The 27,943-nt window shown below is 45.3% G+C and overlaps 3 protein-coding genes, 1 long non-coding RNA gene and 1 pseudogene across 4 annotated transcripts; 3 read left to right on the forward strand and 2 right to left on the reverse strand.

Annotated features, from left to right (window-relative positions):
- LOC141026122 (uncharacterized) overlaps positions 1 to 27,943 on the reverse strand; it is a 159,212-nt pseudogene that overhangs the window by 95,158 nt on the left and 36,111 nt on the right.
- Positions 217 to 3,155, forward strand: LOC109740998 (heterogeneous nuclear ribonucleoprotein 1). The gene is made up of 6 exons (XM_020300077.4): positions 217 to 424; positions 550 to 590; positions 1,417 to 1,580; positions 1,815 to 1,914; positions 1,998 to 2,170; positions 2,405 to 3,155. The coding sequence occupies exons 1-6, from the start codon at positions 396 to 398 to the stop codon at positions 2,966 to 2,968; spliced, it is 1,071 nt and encodes a 356-aa protein (XP_020155666.1). The 5' UTR covers positions 217 to 395; the 3' UTR covers positions 2,969 to 3,155.
- LOC141026270 (uncharacterized) lies at positions 4,879 to 5,261 on the forward strand. The gene is made up of 2 exons (XR_012188006.1): positions 4,879 to 4,979; positions 5,059 to 5,261. It is a non-coding gene; the product is annotated as an uncharacterized lncRNA (long non-coding RNA).
- On the forward strand, positions 7,235 to 11,277 carry LOC109741006 (aspartyl protease APCB1). The gene is made up of 9 exons (XM_020300089.4): positions 7,235 to 7,933; positions 9,152 to 9,269; positions 9,380 to 9,603; positions 9,711 to 9,947; positions 10,124 to 10,277; positions 10,352 to 10,434; positions 10,531 to 10,627; positions 10,753 to 10,825; positions 10,927 to 11,277. The coding sequence occupies exons 1-9, from the start codon at positions 7,368 to 7,370 to the stop codon at positions 11,040 to 11,042; spliced, it is 1,668 nt and encodes a 555-aa protein (XP_020155678.1). The 5' UTR covers positions 7,235 to 7,367; the 3' UTR covers positions 11,043 to 11,277.
- Positions 20,205 to 26,000, reverse strand: LOC109745496 (aluminum-activated malate transporter 5-like). The gene is made up of 6 exons (XM_020304619.2): positions 25,667 to 26,000; positions 24,467 to 24,604; positions 23,649 to 23,921; positions 23,412 to 23,548; positions 22,832 to 23,334; positions 20,205 to 22,441 (listed from the first exon to the last, which is right to left on the reverse strand). The coding sequence occupies exons 1-6, from the start codon at positions 25,998 to 26,000 to the stop codon at positions 22,066 to 22,068; spliced, it is 1,761 nt and encodes a 586-aa protein (XP_020160208.1). The 3' UTR covers positions 20,205 to 22,065.

Below are 27,943 nucleotides of genomic sequence, written 5' to 3' on the forward strand. Positions count from 1 at the left end.
GCATGACAAATCCGTCTCAGTTCATTTTTTTCCAGCCGTGCTCGTAAACTATATCTGTCATCCTAACGCCAACTAAATGTGCCTAAAAAACATTTGATTTGCCATGTTTAAAACTATTATGCCAATTTTTTAATTATATTAGGCTGACACATGGGCCCCATGTTGAGTTGGCCGTATAAGTTTTTTTTTAATCGTATGGCGGTATAAGCCCTCGGTGTAAACCGCCTCTCCACAACATTGCGAGGGGGAGTTGTAGCCGAATTGTGAGACTCGAGGGGTATATACACCTCCCCGTCCGCGGCCCAGCCTAGAAGTTCCGGCAAAATCCCCAATCCCGCAGAGCACGTTCCCTCCGCCCCTCGTTTCCCCACCCACCAGCCTAGGGTTCCGGCGAGATGAAGCAGCAGGATGGAGCTAGCCCCGCGTGAGCCCTCTCTCTCCCCCCCTCGTACCTTCCGTCCGTCGGCTTGTTTTCTGCATCTCGACTGCCGAGACGTGCTTTCGCTGATTATGATTTTTTCTGTTTCTTCTCCGGGGGGATTCGTGCAGCAAGATGTTCATTGGCGGGCTCTCCAGGCAGACAAGCATGGGTACGTGCAGATCCGTTCTAGACTTGACCTTGTATCTTGTTTACTTATTATCCTGCCGCAAGCTTCTCGATTTCGTTAGGTTCCGTTCGTATTCTTCCAGATCTAGTCGTTGTTTGCCCTCGATGTCGATTGACCTTGTTGTGGAGGCTTGTAGCCTCGAAGATCCAGTGGATGCCAGTCTGTTTGTTCGCAAAAAACTTGTGATTTGGTTGGATCGTCATTAGGGCATGCGAATTGTTATGATACACGGCGTTGCGGTTAGATATGAAGGGAGGTGGACTTGGGAGTCCTGTTATGGAGTCTATTTGGGTAGACAGAAGTGAATTGTTTGTTGGAAAATCATTAAACGATACTGGGTGCATATGTTAACTGATTAAAAAGGAAGCACTTCTGTGTTATTAAAGAAACGAAATTGCTTCATATACGGCGTTCTATATCCGATTTCCGTTGGCCGTCATTCATCGTCGGATTTGCTTGTGACGTTGGATCGAAGGGTCACGACTCAGTGTCGTACATGCATCGGATGAGAAACATCGTATGTACATTGTGGGATTTGTGAACACATGTCGTACTGTAGGATTTTTTATGCAGTTATTAAGTCGAGCAGTAGTTAAAGCGTTCCACAATTAATATTCACTTTGTTCTGATGTCTTATTATCTTGGGAGGACCTAAAACGCTAACCTTTACGATATTTTTGAACCTGTTAAGCAGGTTACTTCGGTGCTTGATGATTTAGCATACCAATGTAGATGTTTTAATGCTGTTTTGTTCTCCTGTTGAACACCAACCTGCTACTAATTGATTTGCTTGGTTCTCGACATGCAGGTACGTTCAAAGAGTACTTCGGGAAGTACGGTGAGATAATCGATGCGGTAATAATGAAGGACCGCCATACCCAAAAGCCCAGAGGCTTTGGATTTATTACCTATTCAGATCCTGCTATTGTTGACAGAGTGATTGAAGATAACCATGTCATCGATGGCAAGCAGGTACACTGCATGGTTCCTATTACTGCTGGAATTATATCAGTCCACATGGGAGCTCATCGCTTTTCCTTGCATTTTATAGTACACAAGTCATATGTTATGAAGTTTAAGATCCTTGACCATGCCACAGCAAAAAAAAAGCACTTGTATCTTTAATGCGGTTTCTTTTTCAGAATCAAAAGGCTTAAAGCCCCCAGTTTCACTTCAAACTAACTAGACATAATATGAAAATTCCAGGTCGAAATTAAAAGGACTATCCCGAAGGGTGCTGCCCCCCTGAAAGATTTCAAGACAAAGAAGATTTTTGTTGGCGGATTGCCTACTGCTCTAACAGATGGTATTATTTGTTTTTTTTTACTGCCAGTTAGCTGCGCTGCTCTAGATAATTAGGTTGAAGTCCTCAACTTGTTGATTTAACAGGTGAATTCAAGGACTTCTTTTCAAAGTTTGGAAAGGTGGTGGAACATGAGATCATCTGTGATCATTCGACCAACCGGTCACGAGGATTTGGATTTATAGTGTTTGATGCAGAAAAAACTGTAGATGAATTGTTAGCTAAGAAAGGCAATAAGATTGATCTAAATGGTACTCAGGTGAGCCTTCGTTGGTGCTTTCTAAACTTTTGTGAGCCTAGTTTCGTACAACACACACTAGTAATTAGTACGGGCCTCCAGTTACTTGGAGCAATCACACCATATTCGCCTGATTTGCTCTTTCGTTTGAGTTGCCAGTTGTGTTCTTACATAGGTGGCAGATTATTAGCACTCCATTCTTGGAAGTATATAGAATTGAAAGAGACATAGGTTGACTTTCTTGCTTTGCTGTAGGTGGAGATCAAGAAGGCAGAACCAAAGAAACCCTCTAACCCACCTCATTCACTTGATAGCAAACCTAGGAGATCTCCTTATGCAGATGGTTATGATGGATTTGCCAGCCGTTACAACAATGGTGGTCGCTTTGCCCCCTATAAATCACCTGGTTTTGGCGCTAGGCCTGGCAGCTACAGTAGTGCTTATGTTCCTGGCAGCTACAGTAGTGCTTATGTTCCTGGTGACTATAGTAGCAGCTATGGTGGTTATGATGGAGCATTTGGAGGTTATCATGGAGAATCGTCGCTCTACACCAGTCGTTTTGGTGGCAGTTATGGTGGTGGTTTAGGTGGTGCATATGGGCGTGATGCTGTGCCTTATGGTGGTGGTTTAGGTGGTGCATATGGGCGTGATGCTGTGCCTTATGGCACTTCTAGCTATGGTCCTAGTTATGACTCTTCAGGTGCCAGTGCCGATCCTAGTGTTAGGTCTGGCGTGGGTGGACTCTATGGTGCTAGGGGAGGCTATGGTAGCAGCAGTGGTGGTGGTGCTACTGGTCGCTACCATCCATATGCAGGGTAAGCCTGTGGATGGTCAATGCTAGATGAGAACTTAAGAGATATCACCTGCAGCTAGAAGAACCTTGTGATCTGCTTAGTTTGCTACTCCATGGTTGTAGAACTTAAAGACGTTGTTTAGTGTTTGAAATTTAAACATACTGAAGACTTGTGCATGTTTCTTTCGGTTAGATGCCAAGTTCCATGTGAAATTGTTTGCTATATAGGTTTTGCTTGTTTTTGGTTGTTGATTTCGAAGTTGCTTTACATACAGCATTGCCAACCTATCCAGCATCGCAGTTTTCAATTGTTGATCCTATAGTGCTCTAGGTTGGTGAACATTTAATTTCCCTTCTTTGGGATGATATTATGGTCCTTTCATGTAATAAGCTAGTTTAGGCCTTTGTCAGTTAATCCTCTCCCCAAGGGGATTGGAGAGGGTTTAGACCTCCTCTGGTTTGGAGGAATTTCATAGGAATTCTGTAGGATATGATTTCTATAGGAAATTTCCCTTTGGATCCCTTTGGTTTATAGGAATGGGATTCCTATTCCTATGTAGGATTGGTTCCTTTTTCAAAGGAAAATAAACATTACGCAAGACTCAACGGAAAAAAAAATCCAATCTTGCGAACCAAGATTTAACACCCCTCAGCCCTCTTTCATCCCCACCAAACTGAACGTGCCCTTTTTGCTTTGCGAACTTGTTTAAATCTGAAGATTTTGGTTTGTCGAGTTTACATGTTGAATTATACCGTTATTATATTTCTTATGTTCTGATGTGTGTAACATTTTAATAAGCACTTTTTCACGTCTTTCAATTATCACTGCTGTTAACAAAATGTTTCCGCATCTGAGATATGGAACTAAATTGACGTTATTCATGCGTTCAATGGTTGATAGAAGCCCTGGCAAAAAAAAGTTAATAGAAGCACGATCATCCATGACCCAAAGTATATCACACCTAATTATCGTAGAAGCCAGTCACCAAAGAAGCCTGGGAGAAAACCACTAAGTCGCTAGTGGATCTTTGGTCATGGTAGCAGCCTACCAGTGTTGCCAAATATGTAGGCCGTCCACCTTCACGGTGAATGGGAGATCTGCCTGAGTCGGTGGTTAGAATATATTAGCTTCGCCAATATCATGGGACAACTTTCCTCAAAAAATAAAAGAAAAAAAATCATGGGAGAACTTCTCATGAACACGCATGGGTGTACTTGCAATTTGCGCTCAAGTAGATCAACGCCGTACCTTTCTTTTGGCAGAATTGTGAGCCACTTCACTGTCCAAGACGTTAATTATATAGCGGTGTGGTTATTTTGTTAGGCAAAAATGCTTAAGGAAAAGGTTCTACAGCCGTCTTGTTGCATGCCACAGAAAGGGCCAGAGGATTGGATCACTCACTCTTCTTAAGAGGAAGGCACAAAATGGGCCGGGCTTAAAATTAATAAAGCCCTCGACTGACTATAGGGGCACAAGGCAAAGTTGGATCACTTACTTGCATAATTTCCCTATAACATTTTGTTTGCTAAAGCTTTCTATCAAGATGCGCCGGGCTAGGCGGGTGGTTGTCGATGCATAGGCCAAGGCCGTGTGGGCACTCGTGCCCCCTTGTCGCTGAGGGCGGTGTGGTTGAGGTGGTCAAAACGCCGCTGGTGATTGGCGAGGTCGTGCGAAGATTACTATAGCCACAGTCGGGTTCGATAGCGCGTCGAGTGTGAGGTGATGTGACCGACATCGGTGAACGAGCAGAGCCGTCGTCGTTGCCTAGGGGAGGGTTGTCTCGTTGGTGATGGTCAGAGGCATATTCGACATTCCTATGTGCGGATCAGATGTGGTGGCACATGTGTTGTGTAGCTAGGTGGTGGCGAGGTTTGCCATATCATATGGATTCGGCGCGATGCATCGGGCATTGGGTGGTTGTACGAGGCGCAACCCTCTCTCCCACTGCTACCGATGATAGTTGTCGAGATGGCGCATCTCATGATGACGGCTACCATACAACAACCATCAACTGAGACGATGGTGTGGCAATGATGGTAAGCGACGTGACAACGCCTTTACTTTTGGTAATTTTCATTTTTTTTCTCCTTTGTTCGGCTAGTTTCGTGTGAACAGGTAGAGTGGTGGGTGGTGACTATGGCGACAAACATCGCGGATGTATTTTCTTCGGGTGAAAACTCAGGATCTTGCCTTGTGGCTTGATCAGGCAATGTTAATGTTGTTACCTTATTGAAGGTGTTTCGACCCCTTCAAGGGTGATATCCCATTGGTCCGACACATCTGTTTGGACCAACCAACAGCCGCGATTCCTTCTCGAAGTCGTTGTCTTGGAGCTTTGCGTCCTTTTTCTTCTACTCCCTCCGTTCCTAAATAGTTGTCTTTCTAGAGGTTTCAAATTGTGACTACATACGGAGCAAAATGAGTGAATCTACACTCTAAAATATGTTTATATATATCTGTATGTGGTGACCATTTGAAATCTCTAGAAAGACAAATATTTAGGAACGGAGGGAGTAATATATATATTGTGGTAGGTTTGGTGGTATGACATGGTCACATGGAGATGTTGTGAGGCATGTCCCATGTCCTATGTGGGTGAACTCAATTTTTATGATGTTCCTCTTTGTAAGCTGATTTGTTTGATATTATCAATCATTGATAATATACGCTTGTGTGCATCTCTATATCCCTCTTTCTAAAAAAAGAACTCGAGATCATCGTAATTGAGGCAGGCATGCTGCCATCAACATCTTCACCCAAATTCTAGCTCTGCATTTCTCTTGCTGAAATATGCCAAGTCACATATGCGAGTAACCAACAAATTATCATCATAGCACGTATATGCTTCGCAGAAACAAAAATTTTCACTGTCCGATAGCTCGTCGAGATCGGCCAAGAAGAATCAATAAGGCAAGCCTGAAAACTGTCACCAGTTGGCTCTTTAGGAGTCACTTTGTCACTAGCTCACGTGGTAAAAAATGAATAGAACTAACTAGCTCCCACCGTGCCAGGGTGACCGGGGAAAGTACGCAAGAATGTTGTCTGACCGTCGCAGCCTTGGAATCTCTACAGCAAAAGAAGGTTACGAGGCTACACTTATTTCCACGTGCATATCGGTTAGAGGGACGGGTTCTATCGACGGCCGATAACAAACCAACCCGTGGTTAGATGGTTAGAGGGACGGGTTCAATGGCAATTTCATGTGCGACTCCATCGGCTCCCCGAAGACAATAAGTAAGCTAGCAATAAGCTGGGCATTGCCTATCTCCACGATCAAATCAACGCAGTCTGCAAATACTGTAGCTCCTTCATGCCATCATGCACTTCCTCCACCACAAGCATCAATTACTTCTAAACAGTCCGATTCCGTCACAGCATGTTGGAAGCCTAAAGAAGATGCCAAAGGTAATCCTTCTTTCATCGCCAAGGACTCCCATCATCAGGGCGACTAAGCATAGGGGACAAATGAACATGATGTGGCAATAAAATTCCTATACCTGTCCTCCGTAAGATTGCGCCTGTTGCTCCATCTCCTTGATCACTATGGTACATAGGAAGCATCTACGGCCGATACATCTAACTATGAGAATTATGAATAATTTACCAATAAATTCCAAAACTATACCCCGTCAACACTCGTCGCGGTAGCATCAACAGGCGCATGCCACAGCCCACCAACCTCCGGTCCGCCAAGCTCCCCGCTATCGGAACCTCACTGCTCGCCGGCTTTGCCCGGCAACGCACTCTGGCGGTGGTGAGAGGGGCGGTAGACGGGTTGGTGGTTAGGGTTTCTATTCGCCTCGTGAGACCTCCTCCTAACGCTTCGTGTGTATCGTTTTGAACAAAAAAACTAAAGTATTAAAATGCACAAAGAAGAGGTCAGATTGGAGGGGCTACAATTCAAGGTCTTCCTATTCCTGGAATACGTCTTGCGATGCACATTACCAACACTCGAACATGGCCCATGTTACATCTACACATCCACGTCCTCATTTTTATAATTATGAACTTTCCTAGTTCAACATTGCAACGTAGGCTGGCTCTGTTTTCCTCCTTGGCACTAAGCAGTATTTGCAGCACATGGTTTTGGTTTCATCGCTATACTTTCGGCAACTTATATAACGCACATGTCACCAGCGATTATATATAATTCAGAAGCAATGTTCACTCCCGTGCGTAAGCCAATGCGCGTCGCCAACGTAAACAAAAATCATGGCAGCTCCAGGAATTATCTGCCGAGAAATTCCAATCATGCCCTTTTGCGCAGAAAGTCAAGTCAGCGGACCAATCACAGTCCGCCGAGCTCACCAAAGCCATCCCCCCCTTTCCCCAGCCAGTTTCCTCATCACTTGCCCCCGATGGCCTCCCCTCCCCGCCGCCTCTGACCCCGCCCCGCCGGAGCGCCGCCGGGATCTCTACCGGAGATGCCGATACCACCGCCCCCGCCCCCTCCTCCGCCGCCGGAGCCACCGCAGCTCCACGGCGTGGTCATCATCACCCTCCCGCCCCCCGACCAGCCCTCCAAGGGCAAGACCATCACCGCCTTCACCTACACCGACGAGCCGGGCGCTGGCGCTCCGGCCCTGCCGCCGCATCGGGGGCCTCCGATGGCTACCGCGGGGAGGGAGGCCAGGCGATCGAGGCGGGCGGTCTCGCGGCGGGCGGGGGCGATGGTCCTCGTGCTGGGCGCGCTCGCGCTCGCGGCCTACTACAGCTTCTACTCGGACGTGGCCGTGCAGTTCCTCGGGATGGAGGAGGAGGAGGCGCAGAAGGAGCGGAACGAGACCAAGTCGTTCCTGTTCCAGCTCTACCCCAAGGCGCACCAGGGCCGCGCGCTGCGGGAATTCGGCGACATCAAGCTCGCCGCCAAGAGGGTCGATGACGGCGGCGGCAGGAAGGTCACGAAGAAGCTGGATGTCAAGGGGGCGACATCGGCTGGGACGAACTCCACAGTTCTGCTCCCGATCAAGGGCAATGTGTTCCCCGATGGGTGCGTACCAATTCTTCAGAAGTTTGATTTGACTCTAAGAGTAAATTTTACTCCGTTGCCTTATGATTCAATTTCAAGAAAAGGGGCGGGGGGTGCTTTTGATGATCAGATGTACTAAAACAGGTTAGATCCCTCTTTGGGACTGGATGGACAAAGCGAACTTTTAGAATTTAGATCCCTCTTAATGCTTTTATATCACAAAATTGGGTTCAATCTGATCCCAAAAAAATGTTTGGGTGATGTGATGAGATTTGGATTTAGTAAGTACTAAAACAGGTTAGAAGTTTGGCGTTCATCAAATTGCACATGTCTGTTCCATATACTAGTAAATTACATGTCCATTGCCATGTGAGAGTTAAGATAATCAAATTACAACCAAAGGTCGGTATATTGTTACTTTATTACGATAGACAGACGAAATTATTTTAGGCATATACATGAAGTATAAGATGCAAAACTCGGGTAAAATATATCCAGTGTGTTTTGTCTAGGTGTATTTTTGGGTATATCATATTAAAATAATAAGAATAGCTACTTCTGTATCTGGAAAGATAAGTATGACTTATGAAGGTACATCCATAGCCACAAGTAAAAATGGATGATAGTTAGATAGAAAAGAAGTTAAGAGAGTCTAGATATGGAAGAGTCTAGAACAAAGTAGAAGTGTGTTTAAGTTTTGTGCAAAATGTCCATAGGGCTTAAGCCCAGCCATAGAATCTTCTAGGTAGTACACATGGCAGAATCTGCTGTAGTAAAGAGAATATCCAATGGTCAACAACACTCGGATTGGCCACCTCTACCGTCTGATCGACTTCATCCAACGGTTGTTTTTCAAAGTTATTTGTACATATATGAAGAACTTAAGGTGTAGTTAGTTTAGTTGTACTGGTGTAGGCTGTAATGAGTATATACATCAAAGCTAGAAAGTCCTTTTATGTTCCAGAAATGCAATTCTGCTCCCAAGGTCATAAGCAGACAGTTCTTAAGGTCTGAGGATCTATCATTTTTAGTTAAGGCTACTATTTATGCTAATATGTCTGATATATTTATAGCCTATTTACCAGAATAATTTCTATATTCGATGGACTGTTCTCTATCCATAAAAGGCTACTATTTATGCCAATGTGTCTGATAGTAAGCCATGCTCTGCTTATTTTAGATTTCTATAAAGCTTGGTCTGCAGCTGTTGAGGCTAATATTATCTTATCCCAATTGCAGGCAGTATTACACATCTATCTTTGTTGGCAATCCACCAAGACCTTATTTCCTTGATGTTGATACTGGAAGCGATTTAACATGGATTCAGTGTGACGCACCATGCACAAACTGTGCCCAAGTAAGAAATTTAACAAATCCGGATGTTTGAGTATATCAGTTTGTGATTAGCCACGCTATTTTATCCAAGTTTATTCAACTGCTCTAAAAAAATATGTACCGCAATTGCAGGGACCTCATCCTTTATATAAGCCAGCAAAAGAAAAGATAGTCCCTCCCAGGGATTTGCTATGTCAAGAGTTGCAAGGCGATCAGAACTACTGCGAAACTTGCAAGCAATGTGACTATGAGATTGAATATGCCGATAGAAGCTCGTCTATGGGTGTTCTTGCGAAGGATGATATGCATCTAATCGCTACAAATGGTGGAAAGGAAAAGCTAGACTTTGTATTTGGGTACGGTCAAACCTTTTAGGAGATGACCCTTTTGCACATTCGTGATACATTAGAGCAAATGATTTTAAATCATTGAAGTATCTTACTTGTTTTTATCTACCAAATAGGTGTGCATATGATCAGCAAGGCCAGCTTTTGTCCTCACCAGCAAAGACCGATGGGATTCTTGGTCTTAGCAGTGCAGCAATAAGCCTTCCTAGTCAGCTGGCCAGCAAAGGAATTATTTCCAACATTTTCGGTCATTGTATCACTAGAGAAACAAATGGTGGGGGGTACATGTTTCTGGGTGATGATTATGTACCAAGATGGGGAATGACATGGGCTCCTATTCGAGGTGGTCCAGAGTAAGTTGCATCCTCCTTTTTAAAAGTTTAATTGCATGCACCGCTGTTATTAGCATTTTTATTTGGCTCCTAAATCACAGACATAATGAACTTGTATTTTTGTTGCAACAATCCTTGAAACCTTTGACCAATTCCTTGCGCTCTCCGTTGATGATTTTGGTTTTCAATATTGTCAGTAACTTATACCACACAGAGGCCCAGAAAGTAAATTATGGAGATCAGGAGCTCAGTATGCACGGGCACGCAGGAAATTCTGTTCAAGTGATTTTTGATAGTGGGAGCTCGTATACATACCTTCCAGAGGAGATGTATAAAAACCTTATTGATGCTGTAAGTCTCATTAATTGTTCGTTTGGGTGAAGCCATCCAATTTCATTAACTAACTTTTTCTTGTAACATCTCAGATTAAAGATGACTCTCCCAATTTTGTCCAAGATAGCTCAGATACGACATTACCTTTATGCTGGAAAGCTGATTTTTCTGTTAGGTAATATAAGATATCTCTCTTAGGGGGGAAGTTCGATAGGCAAACCCCTGTAAAATAAACTAACTTCTCTTTTTCTAATCATCTCGGGATTTTCAGGTCCTTCTTCAAGCCCTTGAACCTTCATTTTGGGAGAAGATGGTTTGTCGTGCCGAAAACATTCACCATTGTTCCCGATGATTACTTGATCATCAGTGTAAGTCTTCCATGTATTTTCCATAAAATTCTGTTTGGTCTTGTAACATCAATCTGCACCTCTAACATGAGTTCCATGCTGAGAACTCATGCTTATGTTTATTGGTCTTGCTCGACTTATTCCAGGAAAAGGGCAATGTTTGTCTGGGGCTGCTAAATGGAACAGAGATCAATCATGGGTCAACCATAATAGTCGGAGGTATAGATTCCTGTCTTACCCCCCAATCTGTAATCTTGCTGTGCAGTGACACGATTAATTACGTCAAACTTGCAATGATCATTTCTTGGTTCTCCATTCAGATGTTTCTCTGCGCGGCAAACTAGTTGTGCATGACAATGAGCGGAGGCAGATCGGATGGGCAAATTCAGAGTGCACCAAGGCACAATCACAGAAGGGCTTTCCCTTCTTCCTCTGACGGGCATTGTTGCAAACATGCATATGTAAGTGGCACATAGAGAATACCATTGGAGCTGCATGCTGGATAGCAGCTGCCATCGCGTGCCCTATTTCATCTACAGTCACTAGCCACGGTCCCGCTGTCTGTTGTAATACTTGTTTGTAATGCACCGCATTGTTTGTATATACACAATAATCAACGTATGTACGTATTATTGAGCTGTAGATAGAATTTCAGCCTATATTGAAGTCAATAGCGCGTCCTGAAATTATGCAAGCTGTGGAGCTTCCTATATGACCTGATAACTAATTTTGGTGCAACCAAAGGCTGTATGTACTCCCTCCGTCTCAAAATATAAGAACGTTTTTTATACTATGCTAGTGTAAAAAACGTTCTTATATTTTGGGATAGAGGGAGTAGTTTCCAGGCCTAGTGAAAAGCTCCTTCCGTGCACGGCGTCCACTGCTATGTTTATCCACGAGCTAATAAGTACATGAACTTGCACAGCGATAACAGATTCATACAAAAACTTGAAAAAGTATGAAAACTGATCACTTAAGTCTTGATGCGGTAACAATTTGATACAAAACGTTGATCAGCTGCCAGATCGGACGCCATGTCATCAAAGTGGCGTGTGCTTGTGCTCGTTCTTTTTTGAGAAAACCCCCTTGATTGAATCACATATATTTCTGAGGAGTCCTTAGCGATGAGATGAAATGAAAACTTGTAAAAGTGACCCCGTTTTGCCATGAAATAACACCTAGGTTAGCTAACTTTCCCCAAACCCCTTCGTGTGTTGGTCTGTTGGGGTTCGCCTGTTCATCGGCGATCGGCAGCGGCGCATTGGAGTTCCCCGGCGGCGTTCGAGGCGGCATGGAGCCGATCCTCAAGGAGCCTGGTGCCTACTCTCCGGAGTATGGTATGTATTCAATTTGGCTGCTCCCTCAAGAGCTTGGTGCCTCAGTTTTGTTAGGTTTTTACCCGCATATGATCAATTCATGTTCTCCATGATCCTTGCGCATAGATCGAGTTTTTTGGTTGGAAATGATCTGTTTGTACCCGAAGCTGATCCTCTGAGATTTTGACATGGATAATCCAGTGTTTAGGGTTGGATTAGTTTTCAGCGATATGAAAGTGGTGAGAAGGGCGTTGGATGCATAGTGTCAAAGAGCTAGAAATGAGGCGACTAGGATGAATGCACTTTGTTCAGAAGGTTGTCCTTGGATTTTTAAAGCATCTAAAGACAACAGGACAGGGAGCATTGTCATTAAGAAGTCCAATGGCAACCACACCTATCAGAAGAGCCGGGATTCTTAGTGCTTCATTGTGAACCTGCTTGCAATTTAGGGATGACCAGAAGATGGATTTGAGCACTTTTGGGAAGAAAGTTCAGAGAGAGTACAAACTACTCCCAAATAAGATGAAGTTGAGCAGGGCGAGGAAGGCATAACTGAAAATGACAGTTAATATCACCATAAGTATATGAACTTGCATAGCGATAACAAATCCATACAAAAACTTCAAAACGCATGGAAACTGGTCACTTAAGTCTTGATGCGGTAGCAGTTTTATACAAAATGTTGACCAGTTGCCAAATTGGACGCCGTGTCATCAAAGTGGCACGTGCCTGTGTTATGTTTTGTTGCACAAAGCCCCCTGGTGTTATTATGTGATGCATTATAAGGTCCTACTCAGTTGCTTGCATAGAAGTTCATCAGGATAATATTCTCTATGCAAGGTTTTGAGAGCTAAATATTATCCTGATGGAAATCTCTTGAAGGCAGGACCAAAGAAGGGATCTTCATTTACATGGCAAATTATTGTTGCCGGTCTCCGGACTTTCAAAAGAGGGCATATTTGGAGAGTGGGATTGGGAAGTAATATCGATATTTGGGATGATCACCGGATACCGAGTAGACCATCCAGGAAAGTTATATCTGGAACGGTTTTTGCCTTATGAATACCGTTGATGAGTTGATTAATCCATGGACAAGGAGATGGGATGAAGATTTAATCTTGGAAAATTTTGTTTCGGTCGATGTTGAAAGAATTTTGAGGATCCCTTTGAGCACACAATTAATTGAGAATTTTGTTGCCTGGCACAAGACTTGGACGTACTCCTTTTCAGTCAGGTCCGTGTATTATACTGAGTGGGAACACCAATTTGGTGCGAGAATCAGAAGAGATGAGGCTGGACTATCAAAGTCTAACCTAGTTAGGGAGATTCTCTGGAAGCTTCAAGTTCCTAGTAAAATAAAGATCTTTGGTTGGAAGGCTTTACATGGGATGATACCGGGTATGTTAGTCCTTGCGAATCGTCATATACCGGTATCTGGACAATGCCATGTTTGTAAGGGGGGAGCTGAAGACTTGCGACATCTCATGTTTACATGTGTTCGAGCTAACGAAGTGTGGAAAGCTTTGAGTCTTTAGGAAACGATCGTCCAAGCCCTTGTTTTGGACCGATTTGGTAGTGTCGTGCTTGAGAATATCCTCAAATCAAAGGCGTAATTCAACCACACTGCAACATCTCGGCTTGCAAGAGTCTATCTTGGTTGGAGCTTGGTACATCTGATGGCAGAGAAGGGAAATTGTGAAGGCCGAAGGTGTGGCCATTCCTTCCAAAACAGCACTCGCCATACATGCGACAACGTCCAATTATGCTAGCTCGAGGAGTGCGACTAGTGTACCTGATGTCAAATGGTCTAAACCTTCTCCAAATCTTTATAAAGTGAACGTGGATGCATGCTTCACAGAAGATGGAAGCGGAGCCACAGCGGCGGTTCTTCGAAACCACTGGGTGAGGCTCTTACTGGGTCAACAACTCTCTTTATGCATGTGTTTGATGCCACTGCATCGGAAGCTTTGGCGTTGAAGAATGGTATGGAGCTAGCGGACCAGTGGGGATGCTCAAATGTGATCTTTGAATCTGATTGTCTTGAGATTATCCAACCATGCAAGAGGGAAGTTGATATCCCAAGTCCTTATTCTGCTACTCTGAATGAGTGTTTTCATTTAGCTCAAAGTATTGGTTTAGTCTTGTACTCTCACTGTCCAAGGGAAGAGAACAAGGTGGCACACGAGCTTGCTAGGAGTTCCTATGATTCTAATTCTGTAATTTTTTGGGAGGGTGATCCTCCGCAGATTATCCTAGCTGAACTTGTTAGTGATGTAACCGTTATTTGATTTGAATAAAGTATGCCACAAGTTAAAAAAAACTCTCATTTTGATAAATAAAAACAATAAATTGCTTTAAAAAAAAGGAAAATCCGGTCGATTATCTGCGTAAGGTCTAACTTCCTACGGTTGGACCAAAAAGTTGAAAAGGTATTAGCACATGCTTAGAGAAATAAACTGAGTCCATACGAGAATGTATCTGGTGCACCGGTGCTTGTGATGCTACCGGTGCACCGGACGCATTAGTGCATTTTAAAATGTTTCAAAAAATAAATAAAAAAATCTAACACATTGGCATAACATCAAATATATATTTTCACAAAATTTTGTATGAAAATTCAAAACATTGCTCAAGATACAAAAATGATAAATTTGACATCAGTGTGATAGTAGGCCAAATCTAAAGCCCAACTTGTGTTATATACTATTCAATGTCGAATTTTTTATTTTTATATCTCAAGCTATGCTTCGAAATTTGATACGAAATTTTATGACAACATACATTAATGTTATGGTGGTGTGCTAGATTTTTTTCAATTTTTTTGAAATATTTAAAAATGTTCTAAAAAAGTTTGATGCACCGGTAGCATCAAATGGCCCGGTGCACTTCTCCTCCGTGGTCTACGTACACACTAGCCCAACTGATTCAACAACCAACGGTGCCCATCTCAGCCTCTAAACCAGAGGAAAAAAGGAGTAAAGCCAAGAGAGAGTGGGCTATCCCGCCGCTCTCGATATAAGATGTTTGCTCTTTCTGCGTCGTGTTCAATCCGCGCGCACTCCATATCCATCCCAATCACCAGTGATGGATGCCTCCATCGTATTCTCCGGCGAGACCGCCGAGAAGCGCTCCGGCCCGGCGGACGACTCCGTCGGCGAGGCCGCCCACAGGCTTTCCAGCCCGCCGGAGCATCCGCGCGTGACGCGGCTTCGTCACCGGCGCCTCATCGCCTTCCTCTGGGACCAAGGCTTCTACGACTCCTACAGCGAGTACGCACGCTTCTGTTCAAACTTGAAAATTTCCTTCTAATCTAAGCGCTATGAAAAGCAGTTCAAAATTCAAATCAAGAACAGATCAATGGCTCCCTAGCAAGCTTCTTTCCTGACGCTCGCTCGGCTCGGCTTGATCAAATTCAAAACAGGTTGACGAACAAGACGCGCGCGCACATGAGCTTGCGGCACCTGGGAGGCCTCGTCGTGCGGGGCCAGTGGCTGGACGCCGTGGAATACCTAGACAGGTACCTGCCGCCGCCCGCCAGTCCCAAGAGCTTCCGCGCCCAGGTCCTCCGTCAATTCCTCCTGATGCACCACCGCTTCGCCAGCGCCGTCGACGGCATCGTGGACAAGGCCGTGCCCAGGAACTACCTCCAACTTGACAACGGCAGGGCCATCAGCCACGCCGATCTGAGGCTCCGCTCCATCTCCTTGTCCATACTCGCCGTCGACGAAGTCAGGCACGTACCATGCAATTTCTTTCTGCATCCGGGGCGCGGCCAAGATAGATTAGATTAATTCCTCTGCCTTTCCACTCCATTACAAAAGAAGATAGATTAATTCGTGCGGACTCACTCATAAACGTACGTATGTACGAACGGAACGCAGGGCCAACATGGACTGGGAGACAGTGCGGCGCAAGGCATCGCTTGCCGTCTCCAGGTTGGCTGGTTCTACTCCAGAGCTGCGAGGCTGCATCGCGCTGCTGGCCACCAGCAACAAGCTGCACCACGTACTCCCAATTGCTTCCGGGTACGTAATCCAAACTCGATCCTACTCAGGCAGGTTCCACGATCCTGCTACTAAGTTTTTTTTTCTTTTAAAAAGAAAAAATAACGAGTCACACACTAAGCATAGAAATTATATTATTAAATGATTTTATCAATTTTCATTAAATCTTATAGAAAGAGGTAGAATGTCTGTTTGCTAAAGAAAATATTCTTTCCTTCTAGCTGTGCTGTGCATCGATCTAAAGGCAGAAAGGCGTACAATAATCAGTTCAGTGATTCCCTGTTAATTTCAGTAGAAGTGATTCCCTGTTAATTTCAGTAGTAGTACTTCTCAGTTTAATTTTGCCGTCCTGTATTTGATCTACGCTAGTTTACGGAGCCGGAGGCGCTACCTGAAGAAGAAGCAAACAGGACGACCAGAAGCTATCGCCAGGGCCTTGAAGAGGTAATTGTACATGGATCTTCACTACTAGCCCTCTCCTCAATTCGCTCTTACGGAGTACTTGTTTTTGCTGACATTTGAACATATCCACATTCTTTGCTTTTTTTTTTCGAAAAGGGGGATCACCCCGGCCTCTGCATCCTTGCTTTTTGCAGACAGCAACTTATGGTTCCAAGCATTGGTACTTACAAAAACCTTATACATGATTAAGCAGCTAGCATAGGTCTTAAATTTCTACACATCTGCAACAGTTATTAACCATGTGCTCCAATAATGGGCAGGGTCGCTTGAGGAAGCAAAGGAATTGCTGGCGGATCTCCTTGGTAAAAACTAGTGTCTCTTCATCTTCTTCTATGCATTAGGACCTGGTAGCTCAAAAGCATCCAGAATAGAATACATCTGATCTACTTATATTGTTCTACTGTCTCAAGACACCAGCTACGAATTTTTTGTATCTATGGGAACTGATGAATTTGTGTGACCTTCAGATGAAACTGTAAGACCTGGCGTACAATTGAACACCTATGGTTTCAGCTGTCCACTTCAGCTGGGTAGGAATGAAGGTAAAGCCTCACATATTAATGGATCTTGTCAGGGCTGAAATATTCACTGTTATGACGCCATAATACTTGATTAATATTCATTCCCGCGCAGGCACAGATCAGCACGTGGACGTGGTTGAAGCATGTTGGGATTTGGCTGGGAGAAGAAGGAATTCAAGGCCGGATCCGGCAGCTGTTGAGCAATTGCTGCATCAATTCAAACTGCACCAGTTAGCTGGGACATCTCTTGCAAGACCGGTAAGATAACACGGGTTTAGTACGCACTGGTGTCCTTGATGTGGTGTAGATCGAGTGGAATTGCCAGTGGTTTCTAATTTTCTTTAATAATAGCAATAGTAGTAGCTAGCTGAATTCTTTCTGCCTTGGTGGTTTTTTAATAAATAATAGCAATAATATGAGGGTATCTGGCTTAATTTTCTCTGGTGATAGTTATGCTGTTGTACCCTGAACTGAAGCATGAAGGTACTGTCCCGGATAATGTTACTGATTAACATACTTGTCGTGGCGCAGGTTGTGTCGGGGCCTGGTGCTGTGGTGAACTTGGGCGCCAAGCCGAGTGAAGCCGAGTGGCGTGTCTAAAAAAAAGCCGAGTGGCGCGTCTTCCGGGTGAAGTGATAGCCGGTCCGGTCCATCTGCTGTAGCGTTGGCTTGTCTCCTTTCTGCTGCTGTTGATCTTGATCATGTTACCTGCTGCTGTTTGAGCTTGAGGCTTGCAAGTCTGCTGGAACTCATCATAATGTTTCTTTTATCATGCAACTCTGTTACCAAAGTACTACTAGTACCCTCTATGCCGGCCACTATAAATTGGTCAGACTTATGCTATGTACTCGTGTTGTTAAGTGAATGTGTTTGTTTGTTAGTACTCCCTCCGTCCCAAAATAAGTGACTCAAGTTTGTACTAAAGTTAGTACAAAGTTGAGTCACTTATTTTGGGACGGAGGGAGTATTTTGCTAGCCACAACGTCATTTTGTATGACAGAAGTCCTATTCCAACATACATTTTGTTCTTGAGCCTAGAAACAGTAAGCTCATCAGTGACCCACAAAAATCCTGCGGTTGTGTGGGTTTGCTTGCATGCAGTAAAGGAACTGGCGTGCGTTGAATGAAGCTTAGTCGCCGCCTTGTAATGGAGCGGTTACCTGAGTGTTGAAGGCATTGCACATCCTGGCTCAAGAGACGCGGATACTGCTGCTGCTGCTATTTATGTTGCCTGCATAACAAATACAAATAGGCTCTTGAGTCATTCGGGGGCACTCTGTTTCTTCAGCTTCATACCCAAAACCTAAAAGCTACTTGCTGATTAGAGTAAAAAGAAACTCATATCTTATTCTATTTATGTTGCCTGCTTAAGAAATACACCTTCTAGTGGACCAATTTTTGATGTTCTAAGAAACTCATATCTTATTCTAAAAAAATACTCGATTTCCCCTGCGTTTCTTTATACTTTGGTTGGTCACAAAAACTATGAGAGGTGCTAGTAGGGTGGTGTTTCGATGGAAGGTGTCGAGAGGAAGCTGAAATCCCTGAATCTCTCTGAAGAAGAGAAGAAAGGAATGCAAGCCAGCAAGGAGCTGGGAAGATGTAGGCAATGTGTTAGCTGTTGTCTCCCCTGATAAACATTTTTTTTAGCGAATAGGCTAATGCCCGGCCTTAAAGATGAGGCCCTTAAGAGGTTTTACAAAACAGCCAAGGTACGGAAGGTAAGCATGTGAGAGTAGTAAGCACTTTAGGCAGGATGGATCAGGTGTCCATTCAAGGGGATTGAGTGTAAGGAGGCACTAGACTATGGTCTGTGGATGTTCATCAAAAGTTTGCCTTTTCTTTTAGACAATACATAAGTTTGCTGGTGCTGGACAAGTTCAACCCTACCAAGACCCTACATGAATATGAATTCAAGAAGACGCAACCTGTTGATGGGGTCAATGAACAAGGAATCAGGTGAAGAAAGAGGGGGGGGGGGGGGGGGATTGAAATTGGTGACTTCTTAGACGTGGATGTTGATGATTGTGGAATGGCCATGGCAGAATACATGAGGGTGAAGGTCAGATTCGACATCACCAAGCCACTTGTTAGCGGTATTCCGGTGTTTGTGGAGAAAGAGGAGGATGAGGATGAATATGCCCTTGTGGAGGATGAGGAGAAAGACAAGGATAATAAGGAGAATCGACAAGTGGAGTTAAAATACCAACACCTTACCAAATTTTGTTACTTATCTATACTATCGTCGACTGTGGCCCGACCTTCTTTTTATCCTAGTTGCAAGTTCACCTTCAACTCACAACTAGGGCCCGCCCCATTTTTGTCGCAATTGCAAGTCTACCATCGACTTGAAACTGGGGTCTGACCTTTTTGTCCCAGATGCAATCCCACCCTCGACTCGCAACTGAGGTCTGACCTTTTCTTTGTCCCAGTGTAAGTCCATCCTCAACTCGCAACCGGGGGGCGATCTTTTTTAGTCCCGGTTGCAATCCCACCCTGACTCCCAACTGTGGCCCGACCTTTTTTTGTCCCAGTTGCAAGTCCACCTCAACTCGCAACCGGGGACCGACCTTTTTTGTCCCAATTGCAAGTCCATCCTTGACTCACAACTGGAGGCCGGCCTTTTTTGTCCTAGTTGTAACTTTACCCCGACATGCAATTGGTGGGGGTGGGGTGGGGGGGGGGGCTTTTTCCTATCCCAGTCGCAAGTCCACATTTGACATGCAATTGGAGGCTAACCCATTTTTGTCTTACTTGCAATTCCAACTACACCCCTGACATGCAATTGGGGTCCTGCCTTTTTGTCATAGTTGCAAGCCCCCCCTCGATACGCAACCGAGAGATCGATCATTTTTTATTCCAGCTACAAGTCCACTCTCGATACTCAACCGGGGGAGGAGAGTGACCCACTTTTGCTCCAGCTGCAACTCCACTCTCGATACGCAACTGAGGGCCCGACTCACTATTGTCCATGTTGCAAGTCCATCCTCGACAAGAAACTCGGTCCGACTTCTTTTTGGCTCAGTTGCAAGTCCACCCTCGGCACGCTACTGCATGTGTTCAATGAGACTGCATTTAGGGACGGGAGAAGGGTTGTTAGCCAGTTGTATGTCCACATTTGAAAAAGTATTCATATTTTTTCTTTTTCATTTTCTAAAAAAAATCATGAACATTTTCTTAAAATTATGATTTTTTTAAAATAATGAATTTGCCAAATTCATGTTTTATTGTTTTAAAAAAATTAATGAACTTTTTCCAAATTTGTCGACATTTTTTTCATGAACATATTTTTGTATTCGATGACTTTTTTAATTCTTGAAAACTTTCAAATTTCCCATTCCTTTCTAATCCGCGGACTTTTAAAATTTGCAAATAATTTTTTATTTCACCAAATAGTTTATAGAAAAATCAGAAAAAAAAGTTACAACATTTCTCACGAGCTCTACATCGAGATGCCTCATACTTTCGCCAAGGAGATCCATTATTCGTGCGTTCATTCATGAGGCCACATGCAATGGTTCAAACATGTCAAACTCTAATGTAGCCTAGTCACGGCACCAGACAAGCTGTAGCCAGAAGCCCAGATCCACCCGTGAACAACTTGTTTTTCTGTCTATCCTTTCTATTTTCTATTTTGTGCAACAACAATAAAGCCCAATCAATAACAAAAAACAACCAAGACTAAAAAGCCCAGACCCAACTTAGACAGATTCTTGTTTATCTGCTGATGTGTGATGATGTCATAATTAGATGTAAGGTATTATCTCACATCTAGATGTGACATAGTGTTATAACAGCGGTCAATAGTCTAAGTACAAAGACGTTGTTTAGTGAGACCCTGCTAAATGCAGTAGAGACCGCTATTTAAAAACTTTGGTTATTACAGAGTATTCCTCTCACCCTGTTTCACTTTACTGCATCAGAAAGCATTTCATATTCTCCAATTTTCACATTTGTATTTACATGTATACCTTGTATATATCAGACCTTCTACATGCTTCTTTGGTACACCCAAGTCTGGCTAATTGAACAACATCGGGCTACCCATTAACCATCAATTAGTGTTTTATATAGTCTCTTCTCTTGCCGTCCACATCATCTCTTCTGCCTGAAAAACTTGGTCATTCTACCCAAAACCCCAGTCTCCTCCCTGCTTATTGTTGTTTTGTGCAACAACAATAAAGCCCAATCAATAACAAAAAACAACCAAGACTAAAAAGCCCAGACCCAACTTAGACAGATTCTTGTTTATCTGCTGATGTGTGATGATGTCATAATTAGATGTAAGGTATTATCTCACATCTAGATGTGACATAGTGTTATAACAGCGGTCAATAGTCTAAGTACAAAGACGTTGTTTAGTGAGACCCTGCTAAATGCAGTAGAGACCGCTATTTAAATTTTTTGGTTATTACAGAGTATTCCTCTCACCCTGTTTCACTTTACTGCATCAGAAAGCATTTCATATTCTCCAATTTTCACATTTGTATTTACATGTATACCTTGTATATATCAGACCTTCTACATGCTTCTTTGGTACACCCAAGTCTGGCTAATTGAACAACATCGGGCTACCCATTAACCATCAATTAGTGTTTTATATAGTCTCTTCTCTTGCCGTCCACATCATCTCTTCTGCCTGAAAAACTTGGTCATTCTGCCAAAAACACCAGTCTCCTCCCTGCTTATTGTTGTTTTGTGCAACAACAATAAAGCCCAATCAATAACAAAAAACAACCAAGACTAAAAAGCCTAGACCCAACTTAGACAGATTCTTGTTTATCTGCTGATGTGTGATGATGTCATAATTAGATGTAAGGTATTATCTCACATCTAGATGTGACATAGTGTTATAACAGCGGTCAATAGTCTAAGTACAAAGACGTTGTTTAGTGAGACCCTGCTAAATGCAGTAGAGACCGTTATTTAAAAACTTTGGTTATTACAGAGTATTCCTCTCACCCTGTTTCACTTTATGCATCAGAAAGCATTTCATATTCTCCAATTTTCACATTTGTATTTACATGTATACCTTGTATATATCAGACCTTCTACATGCTTCTTTGATACACCCAAGTCTGGCTAATTGAACAACATCGGGCTACCCTTTAACCATCACTTAGTGTTTTATATAGTCTCTTCTCTTGCCGTCCACATCATCTCTTCTGCCTGAAAAACTTGGTCATTCTGCCAAAAACACCAGTCTCCTCCCTGCTTAACACGGATGGCTGCTCCACGGGATCCTTGAAGCCGGCCTTGTCGCTGAGCTCCTCGACGGCGTTGACGAGGTTCCCGAGCCGCGCCACGAACTCGATGAGGAGCGACGCGAAGGTGCCCAGCGACAGCGCGCTCGCGCTCTCGTACGTCCTCGACTCCGCGGCCTCGAGCGGCTGGCCCGGGTGGAACGGCGGCATCCGGTGGTGCCAGGACCCCTGGGGCTTGAGCGCCAGGCCGTCCGCCAACGACATGGCCGCCCACGACGCCGCCGAGTCGAACCGGGCGAGCGACGTGTTCGACTCCGACTTGTGCATGCTGCCGAGGGCCGCGGCCCGGGCGAGGGTCGTGGTCGACTCCGACTCCTGCAGTGGAGGGATGCTGACGCTGGTGGTCCGGGCGAGGGTCGTGTTCAACTCCGACTTGTGCGATGGAGGAATGCTGACGCCGGCGGCCCGGGCGAGGGTCGTGTTCGACTCCGACTTGTGCAGTGGAGGGACGCTGACGCTGGCGGTCCGGGCGAGGGTCGTGTTCGACTCCGACTTGTGCAGCGGAGGGATGTTGACGCCGGCGGCCCGGGCGAGGGTTGTGGTCGACTCTGACTTGTGCAGTGGAGGGAGGCTGACGCCGGCGGCCCGGGCGAGGGTCGTGTTCGACTCCGACTTGTGCAGTGGAGGGACGTTGACGCTGGCGATCCGGGCGAGGGACGTGTTCGACTCCGAATCGTGCATTGGAGGGATGTTGATGATGACGGCGTGCTCCGACGGCGGCGGCGGCGCCTCATTGTCCCTGGAGGCTCCGGCTCCTGCCTCGTGCCGGCTGCAGGTGGTGGTGGAGGCGGCGGTGTCCTCCCCCCAACGATCCGTGTTGACGAGGAGGTAGGACCGCTGGTCGATCTTCTTCTGCAACTCCTCGGCGGCGTGGAGGACCTCGGAGAGGATGTTGGGCGAGCTCAGCCTGGTCATGGTCTTCACCCGGTGCCCGAGCTCCCGCAGCACCTTGGCCGCCTCATCGCCCACCCTGTGGAGCTCGGCGCTGAACACCTGCCTGTTCTCCGGCGCCGACTGGATCTCCGACAGTATGCACCCGTGCAGCGCCATGACGGCGAAGGAGCAGTGCCTCAGCGCGCCGCCAACCTTGGTGTAGCTCTGCCAGGGGTACTTCATCATCTTGTACGGCCCGTGCGGTGGCTCCCATATGGCAAATCCCAGCTGCCAACACACAACCATGTTAGAAACACGCGAGAAAATCCTACGTAGACAGAAGCACGAGCAAGAAGAAGACAGACCAGTGTTTCCTCTTGCGTCTGTGCCTCGACAGCCGCCCTGTACCCACTGTACAGGGGATCGTCCGAAGCTTGGTACGTGAGAATCTTGGAAGGAACCCTTTGGTACTCCATGCATGTCAGGTATCCATCGACGCATCCTGCAACAACCAGCAACCAGAGCGGTTTTCCAGATCTTAGAAGCAAACCAGGTGGCGCAGAAGCAGTTGGCCACCAGCACCAGGTGGTCAATGCTCGTACCTTCCAAGGATTCAGCGACTCTGGCGAAGTTCCTGGCCACCAGGTGGTGCAGGTCCTCTCCCGCCCAGATCGGGTATATGCCTATGTTCACCGCCAGGCTGACGGCGCCGCCGATGACGATGAGCAGGAACCTGCTCACGGCCGTGCCGCCGACGAACTCCCCCGTGTTGTACCCGGACACCGTGACGTAGCAGAAGGTGAGCAGGAAGACGCGGAGCCCGTACTCGTACAGCTTCATCTGGGGGTGCACCTTTATCAAGGTTGTAGCGAATCCTGGCAATCAAATAATCATTAGTTATGAGAGATACGTTGGAACTTCACTAGTGGTAGGAGTACCAGTGTGCATGATGATTTGATACCCAAGCTTGTTTTGGTAGGGGGAAATATCAGGTGGTACTACCACACACATGCATGCTCCCAGTTTGAAGATGTCAAATTTTGATGTCCCATGTGTCTACAACCCTTAAAAATTCAGAACCAAATTCGAAAAACACATGGAGTGATAAAAAAGACAAATCCAGATGTGAATAGTGTGGTTTTGACACTATTCATCCTTTTGTCTGTATTTTATTGACACTATTCATGTTGGATTTCTGTTTCGAAAAAAATATTCATGTCGGATTTTTTGTCCTTTTGTTTTTCTTTGTGTATTTCAGTTTTGATCTGAAATTTCTAGGAGTTGTAGAGACATGTGTTGTGAACATTCGCAAAATAAAAAACCCAAACATCTTGGAACAAGTGAATTTGAAAATTTCAAACTGGGAGTATAGGAGCATTTGAGTGGTGGTATCAGCTGATATTCACCTGGGAGTACTCACCAACGGCGAAGGTGGTGATGATGAGAAACACTATGTCCTGGTCGCCCATGTGCCTTGCCGATTCAGCAACTGCTAGAGCAAGCCCGCCTGCCGTCAGAGTCCCCAATCCCCTATTAAGGCCTTTGCTCAAGGTTGCACCTGTATGGAGAAGACAAAAAATAAATCAACCACTGGTACATTGTAACGATAAGCACCAGTAAATGATTATAGCACAAATGATTATAGCACATTTCTTTCTTGCTGTTTCATACTACCCCTAAAAAAGAAGTTTCTTATTAGCACTGGATGGCGAGTACCAGGTGGGTACGCGACGGCGTGATGCCATCGAAGATGCAGAAGCTACGATGGTTCCAAACTTCACCATTACCCGTTTAACATTGCTGGCATTGAAAAATATAATGGGATTGGCTAGGGGTAAGTTGACTGAAAATTCTATTTGGATCAGTCGATTTGTTTCAGCTGTCTGATGCAAAACAAGTGGTTCGGATTGCTTCTTCAACCTCCAGTTCCCACCTCCTTCTTCTTCTTCTTCTTCTTCTTCTTCTTCCCCAACGTCCCAACTATTGAACGTACCACTAGCCGGACCGCTAGCCACCACCGCCTGCGGCCGGCGGTGCTCCTGCGCCAGCCTTGCCGCCTCACCTTTCCCTAAACCTCCTCCCACGGCCATGCTACCGCCACCCCCCAACCATCCCTGTAACCCCGGCGATGACCAGTTTTTTCAGGCGAACCTGCACCATCCCCAACACCCTTAAGATAGATAATGGGATAACCTGCCATCCTAAGATAGATAGTAGGGTTGCCTATCACCTTAAGATAGACCCAGGGGCTTCTCCAGAGCCAATGGCTGCTTCTTCCGTCCGAAATCGACTGACCTAAAATGTGTTTTCAGGCGACTGACGTGCAGCTAAAGTGGAAAATAATACCCAAACTTCACCATTGTAGCGATCGCACTGCATTACCCTAGTACTATTTGCTTGCTGGTGCATTGCTGATTTCTGTTGTGTAAAAGTAAAGCTTTCCTAGGTTATTCAGAAATTAATTTGCTCCAGGAGAAAATATTTGATCACAAATAGACGAGGAGGCGGTGCATTAGGGCATATAGCTAGACAATCGGACGTGTTTAGCTCAAGGATCGCAGAAAACAACCTTGATAGATTCATCGCGATCGGAAAGAAAATAATGTAGAAAGACACTGACCGATGCTGAACTCGAAGACAACGACGACGGTGAGGATGGCCCAGACGGAGTGGCTGACAATGTCGCTTGGCTCGCGGAGGAAGACGAGCAGCGTGATGAGAGCGAGCGCCGTGGCCACCTTGGCCGCGTACACGGGCTTCCTGGGGTCATTGCGCGAGAACGTCCACAGCTCCCTGCCGGCCGCGCACACCGCCCCCGCCGCCCGCCGAAGGGGCCCATCGCCCCGCGCCTCGTGGTGGCCGTCGCTCCGGTAGGACGACAGCAGCGGCTCCGCGAGCCCCCGCTGGTCCAGCGCCGCGCGCAGCGTGCGCTGCTCCGGCGGCAGCGTCGCCATCGTCGGCGAGGAGGCGGCGATCCGTCCGGGCCGTGAGGAAGCCCCTTGCGACAGCGGCGCGCGCGTACGTAGGACGCCGCGGGAGCCTGGGGCTCCGCCATGCTAGGAGCTATTTATTGCTTTTGTTGTACCGGGTTTCCTTCGTGACTTGTGTGGCTCGGAGTCCTGGACTCGTGGTTGGGTTGGTTTTGCTCCCGCGTGCCCGCAACCGTATGGGTCTCGCGTCTCCCGCTGACTCGCTCGCCTCCCGTCCCGTAACTAGCAAAAGGACCCGTGCGTTGCAACGGTTTTAATTTTTTTTCAACATCAAGATATCGAGTATAAACGGCTCATCATGGCTCATAAACTTGGTGCAAATCTCTAACATCCTAAATGTTAGCAGAACATTCTCATCTGGATGTATTTTGTACCTTACACTATTACACAATGTATAATACATCCTAGATTATGTGACCGAATCATGTAATTTTCTTTTATGACCGGTTGTGGTCCATTCTCTTTAATGCACTATTCTAGTTGCGATTTTGATGTATTTTCTTTTATTACAGCTTTCAATTATTTTGATTTAATTTGCAACCGTACAACTCCGACGAAATAAAAATGTCATATTTTGTCAATCTGATCATATAGTAATTGATTATGCATTTTAGTGGAATTACAAATCAGTTTTTACTTAAAACACTATTTAATTTAAGTAGGGTATATTACTTTGTATTAATTTTCTTTTATTCTTAAAACGCTTCTGCATGCAAGTTGGGTCGATTATGATGTGTTTTTATCAGTATAATATTTTTTTTATTTTGTAACTATATGTGTTGAATTGTTGATTATGGCACATATCTTCTACTCTTTACCAATTATCGAGGGATTTTATGACTTAATATGCAGAAATAGATGGAGAAGTAAAAAAACATAGCTGTCATGTGGCAGTACAGGTTTGAGCTGTGAGCCAAGAATGGTTGATCTTGTAGCTATCCTTGTAGCATGTCTCCATACTCCCAAATGTGCCAAGCATGCGGCTACTGTCGATTGACGGAGACGACGATCTTGATGCCGTCTGTGCGTGTGGTTGAGCCCTTGCCTCGTCGAGTCCTACCATAATTTTTTTGGCCCCTCCCTTTTTATTTTTAATAACCGACCGTCTCTTTGCGGCAATGCATGTGTGTGTTTTCCGTAACATGTGCATGTCCTACTCCATCAATGTCTCAGGATATGCCTTCATCACAGCAACGTGATCCCTCCCTCTTCCCACCTTCCTTTTTCCTAATTAATTAGCCACTATATTAGGTCTCTCTTCCTTGGCTTCATCGTTGTCCCTCGTTATCTCTCTCTGAGATCTAATCTGTTAGATCGTTTGAAATAATTTTGATTCCCCAGTCGCTCCTTGAGACCCTGAAGCCTAAAAGGAACATATAAATTAAAATAATTTAATTTAAGATAGCAAGGTGGGACTATTTATAAATAGGAAAATTAACGGATTGATGGGCTGATTTTGTGCGCGTGCATAGGCCCACCAGGGGCGCCAGATAGGCCCAGCCGGGGACAGACGATGTCGGACTATTTCCTTATGTACTTAATCCTCAATCTTTACGCAATTGTGGAGTAGACCAGCTGGATGCAGCCTTTGTTGGAGATCGTTGCAAAAATTAAAAAATTTCTACGCATCACCAAGAACAATCTATGGAGTCTTCTAGCAACGAGAGGGAAAAGAGTGCATCTACATACCCTTGTAGATCACGAGCGGAAGCGTTCAAGTGAACGGGGTTGATGGAGTCGTACTCGTCGTGATCCAAATCACCGATGACCGAGCGCCGAACGGACGACACCTCCGCGTTCAACACACGTACGGTGGGGAAGACGTCTCCTCCTTCTTGATCTAGCAAGGGGGAGGGAGAGGTTGATGGAGATCCAGCAGCACGACGGCGTGGTGGTGAAAGCAGCGG

The sequence above is a fragment of the Aegilops tauschii genome, chromosome 6, assembly GCF_002575655.3.
Source record: "Aegilops tauschii subsp. strangulata cultivar AL8/78 chromosome 6, Aet v6.0, whole genome shotgun sequence".
NCBI classification, from domain to species: Eukaryota; Viridiplantae; Streptophyta; class Magnoliopsida; order Poales; family Poaceae; genus Aegilops; species Aegilops tauschii.

Excerpts from the sequence above, each read along its gene's own strand:
- LOC109740998 (XM_020300077.4), top strand. The coding sequence starts at position 396 with ATGAAGCAGCAGGATGGAGCTAGCCCCGC. Across the intron at positions 591-1,416 it reads CTCCAGGCAGACAAGCATGG|GTACGTTCAAAGAGTACTTC; the intron begins GTACGTGCAGAT and ends CTCGACATGCAG. Across the intron at positions 1,581-1,814 it reads ATGTCATCGATGGCAAGCAG|GTCGAAATTAAAAGGACTAT; the intron begins GTACACTGCATG and ends TGAAAATTCCAG.
- LOC109741006 (XM_020300089.4), top strand. The coding sequence starts at position 7,368 with ATGCCGATACCACCGCCCCCGCCCCCTCCTCCGCCGCCGGAGCCACCG. Across the intron at positions 10,435-10,530 it reads AAAGCTGATTTTTCTGTTAG|GTCCTTCTTCAAGCCCTTGA; the intron begins GTAATATAAGAT and ends CGGGATTTTCAG. Across the intron at positions 10,628-10,752 it reads ATGATTACTTGATCATCAGT|GAAAAGGGCAATGTTTGTCT; the intron begins GTAAGTCTTCCA and ends GACTTATTCCAG.
- LOC109745496 (XM_020304619.2), bottom strand. The coding sequence starts at position 26,000 with ATGGCGACGCTGCCGCCGGAGCAGCGCACGCTGCGCGCGGCGCTGGAC. Across the intron at positions 24,605-25,666 it reads TGTCTTCGAGTTCAGCATCG|GTGCAACCTTGAGCAAAGGC; the intron begins GTCAGTGTCTTT and ends TTCTCCATACAG. Across the intron at positions 23,549-23,648 it reads AGTCGCTGAATCCTTGGAAG|GATGCGTCGATGGATACCTG; the intron begins GTACGAGCATTG and ends TGGTTGTTGCAG.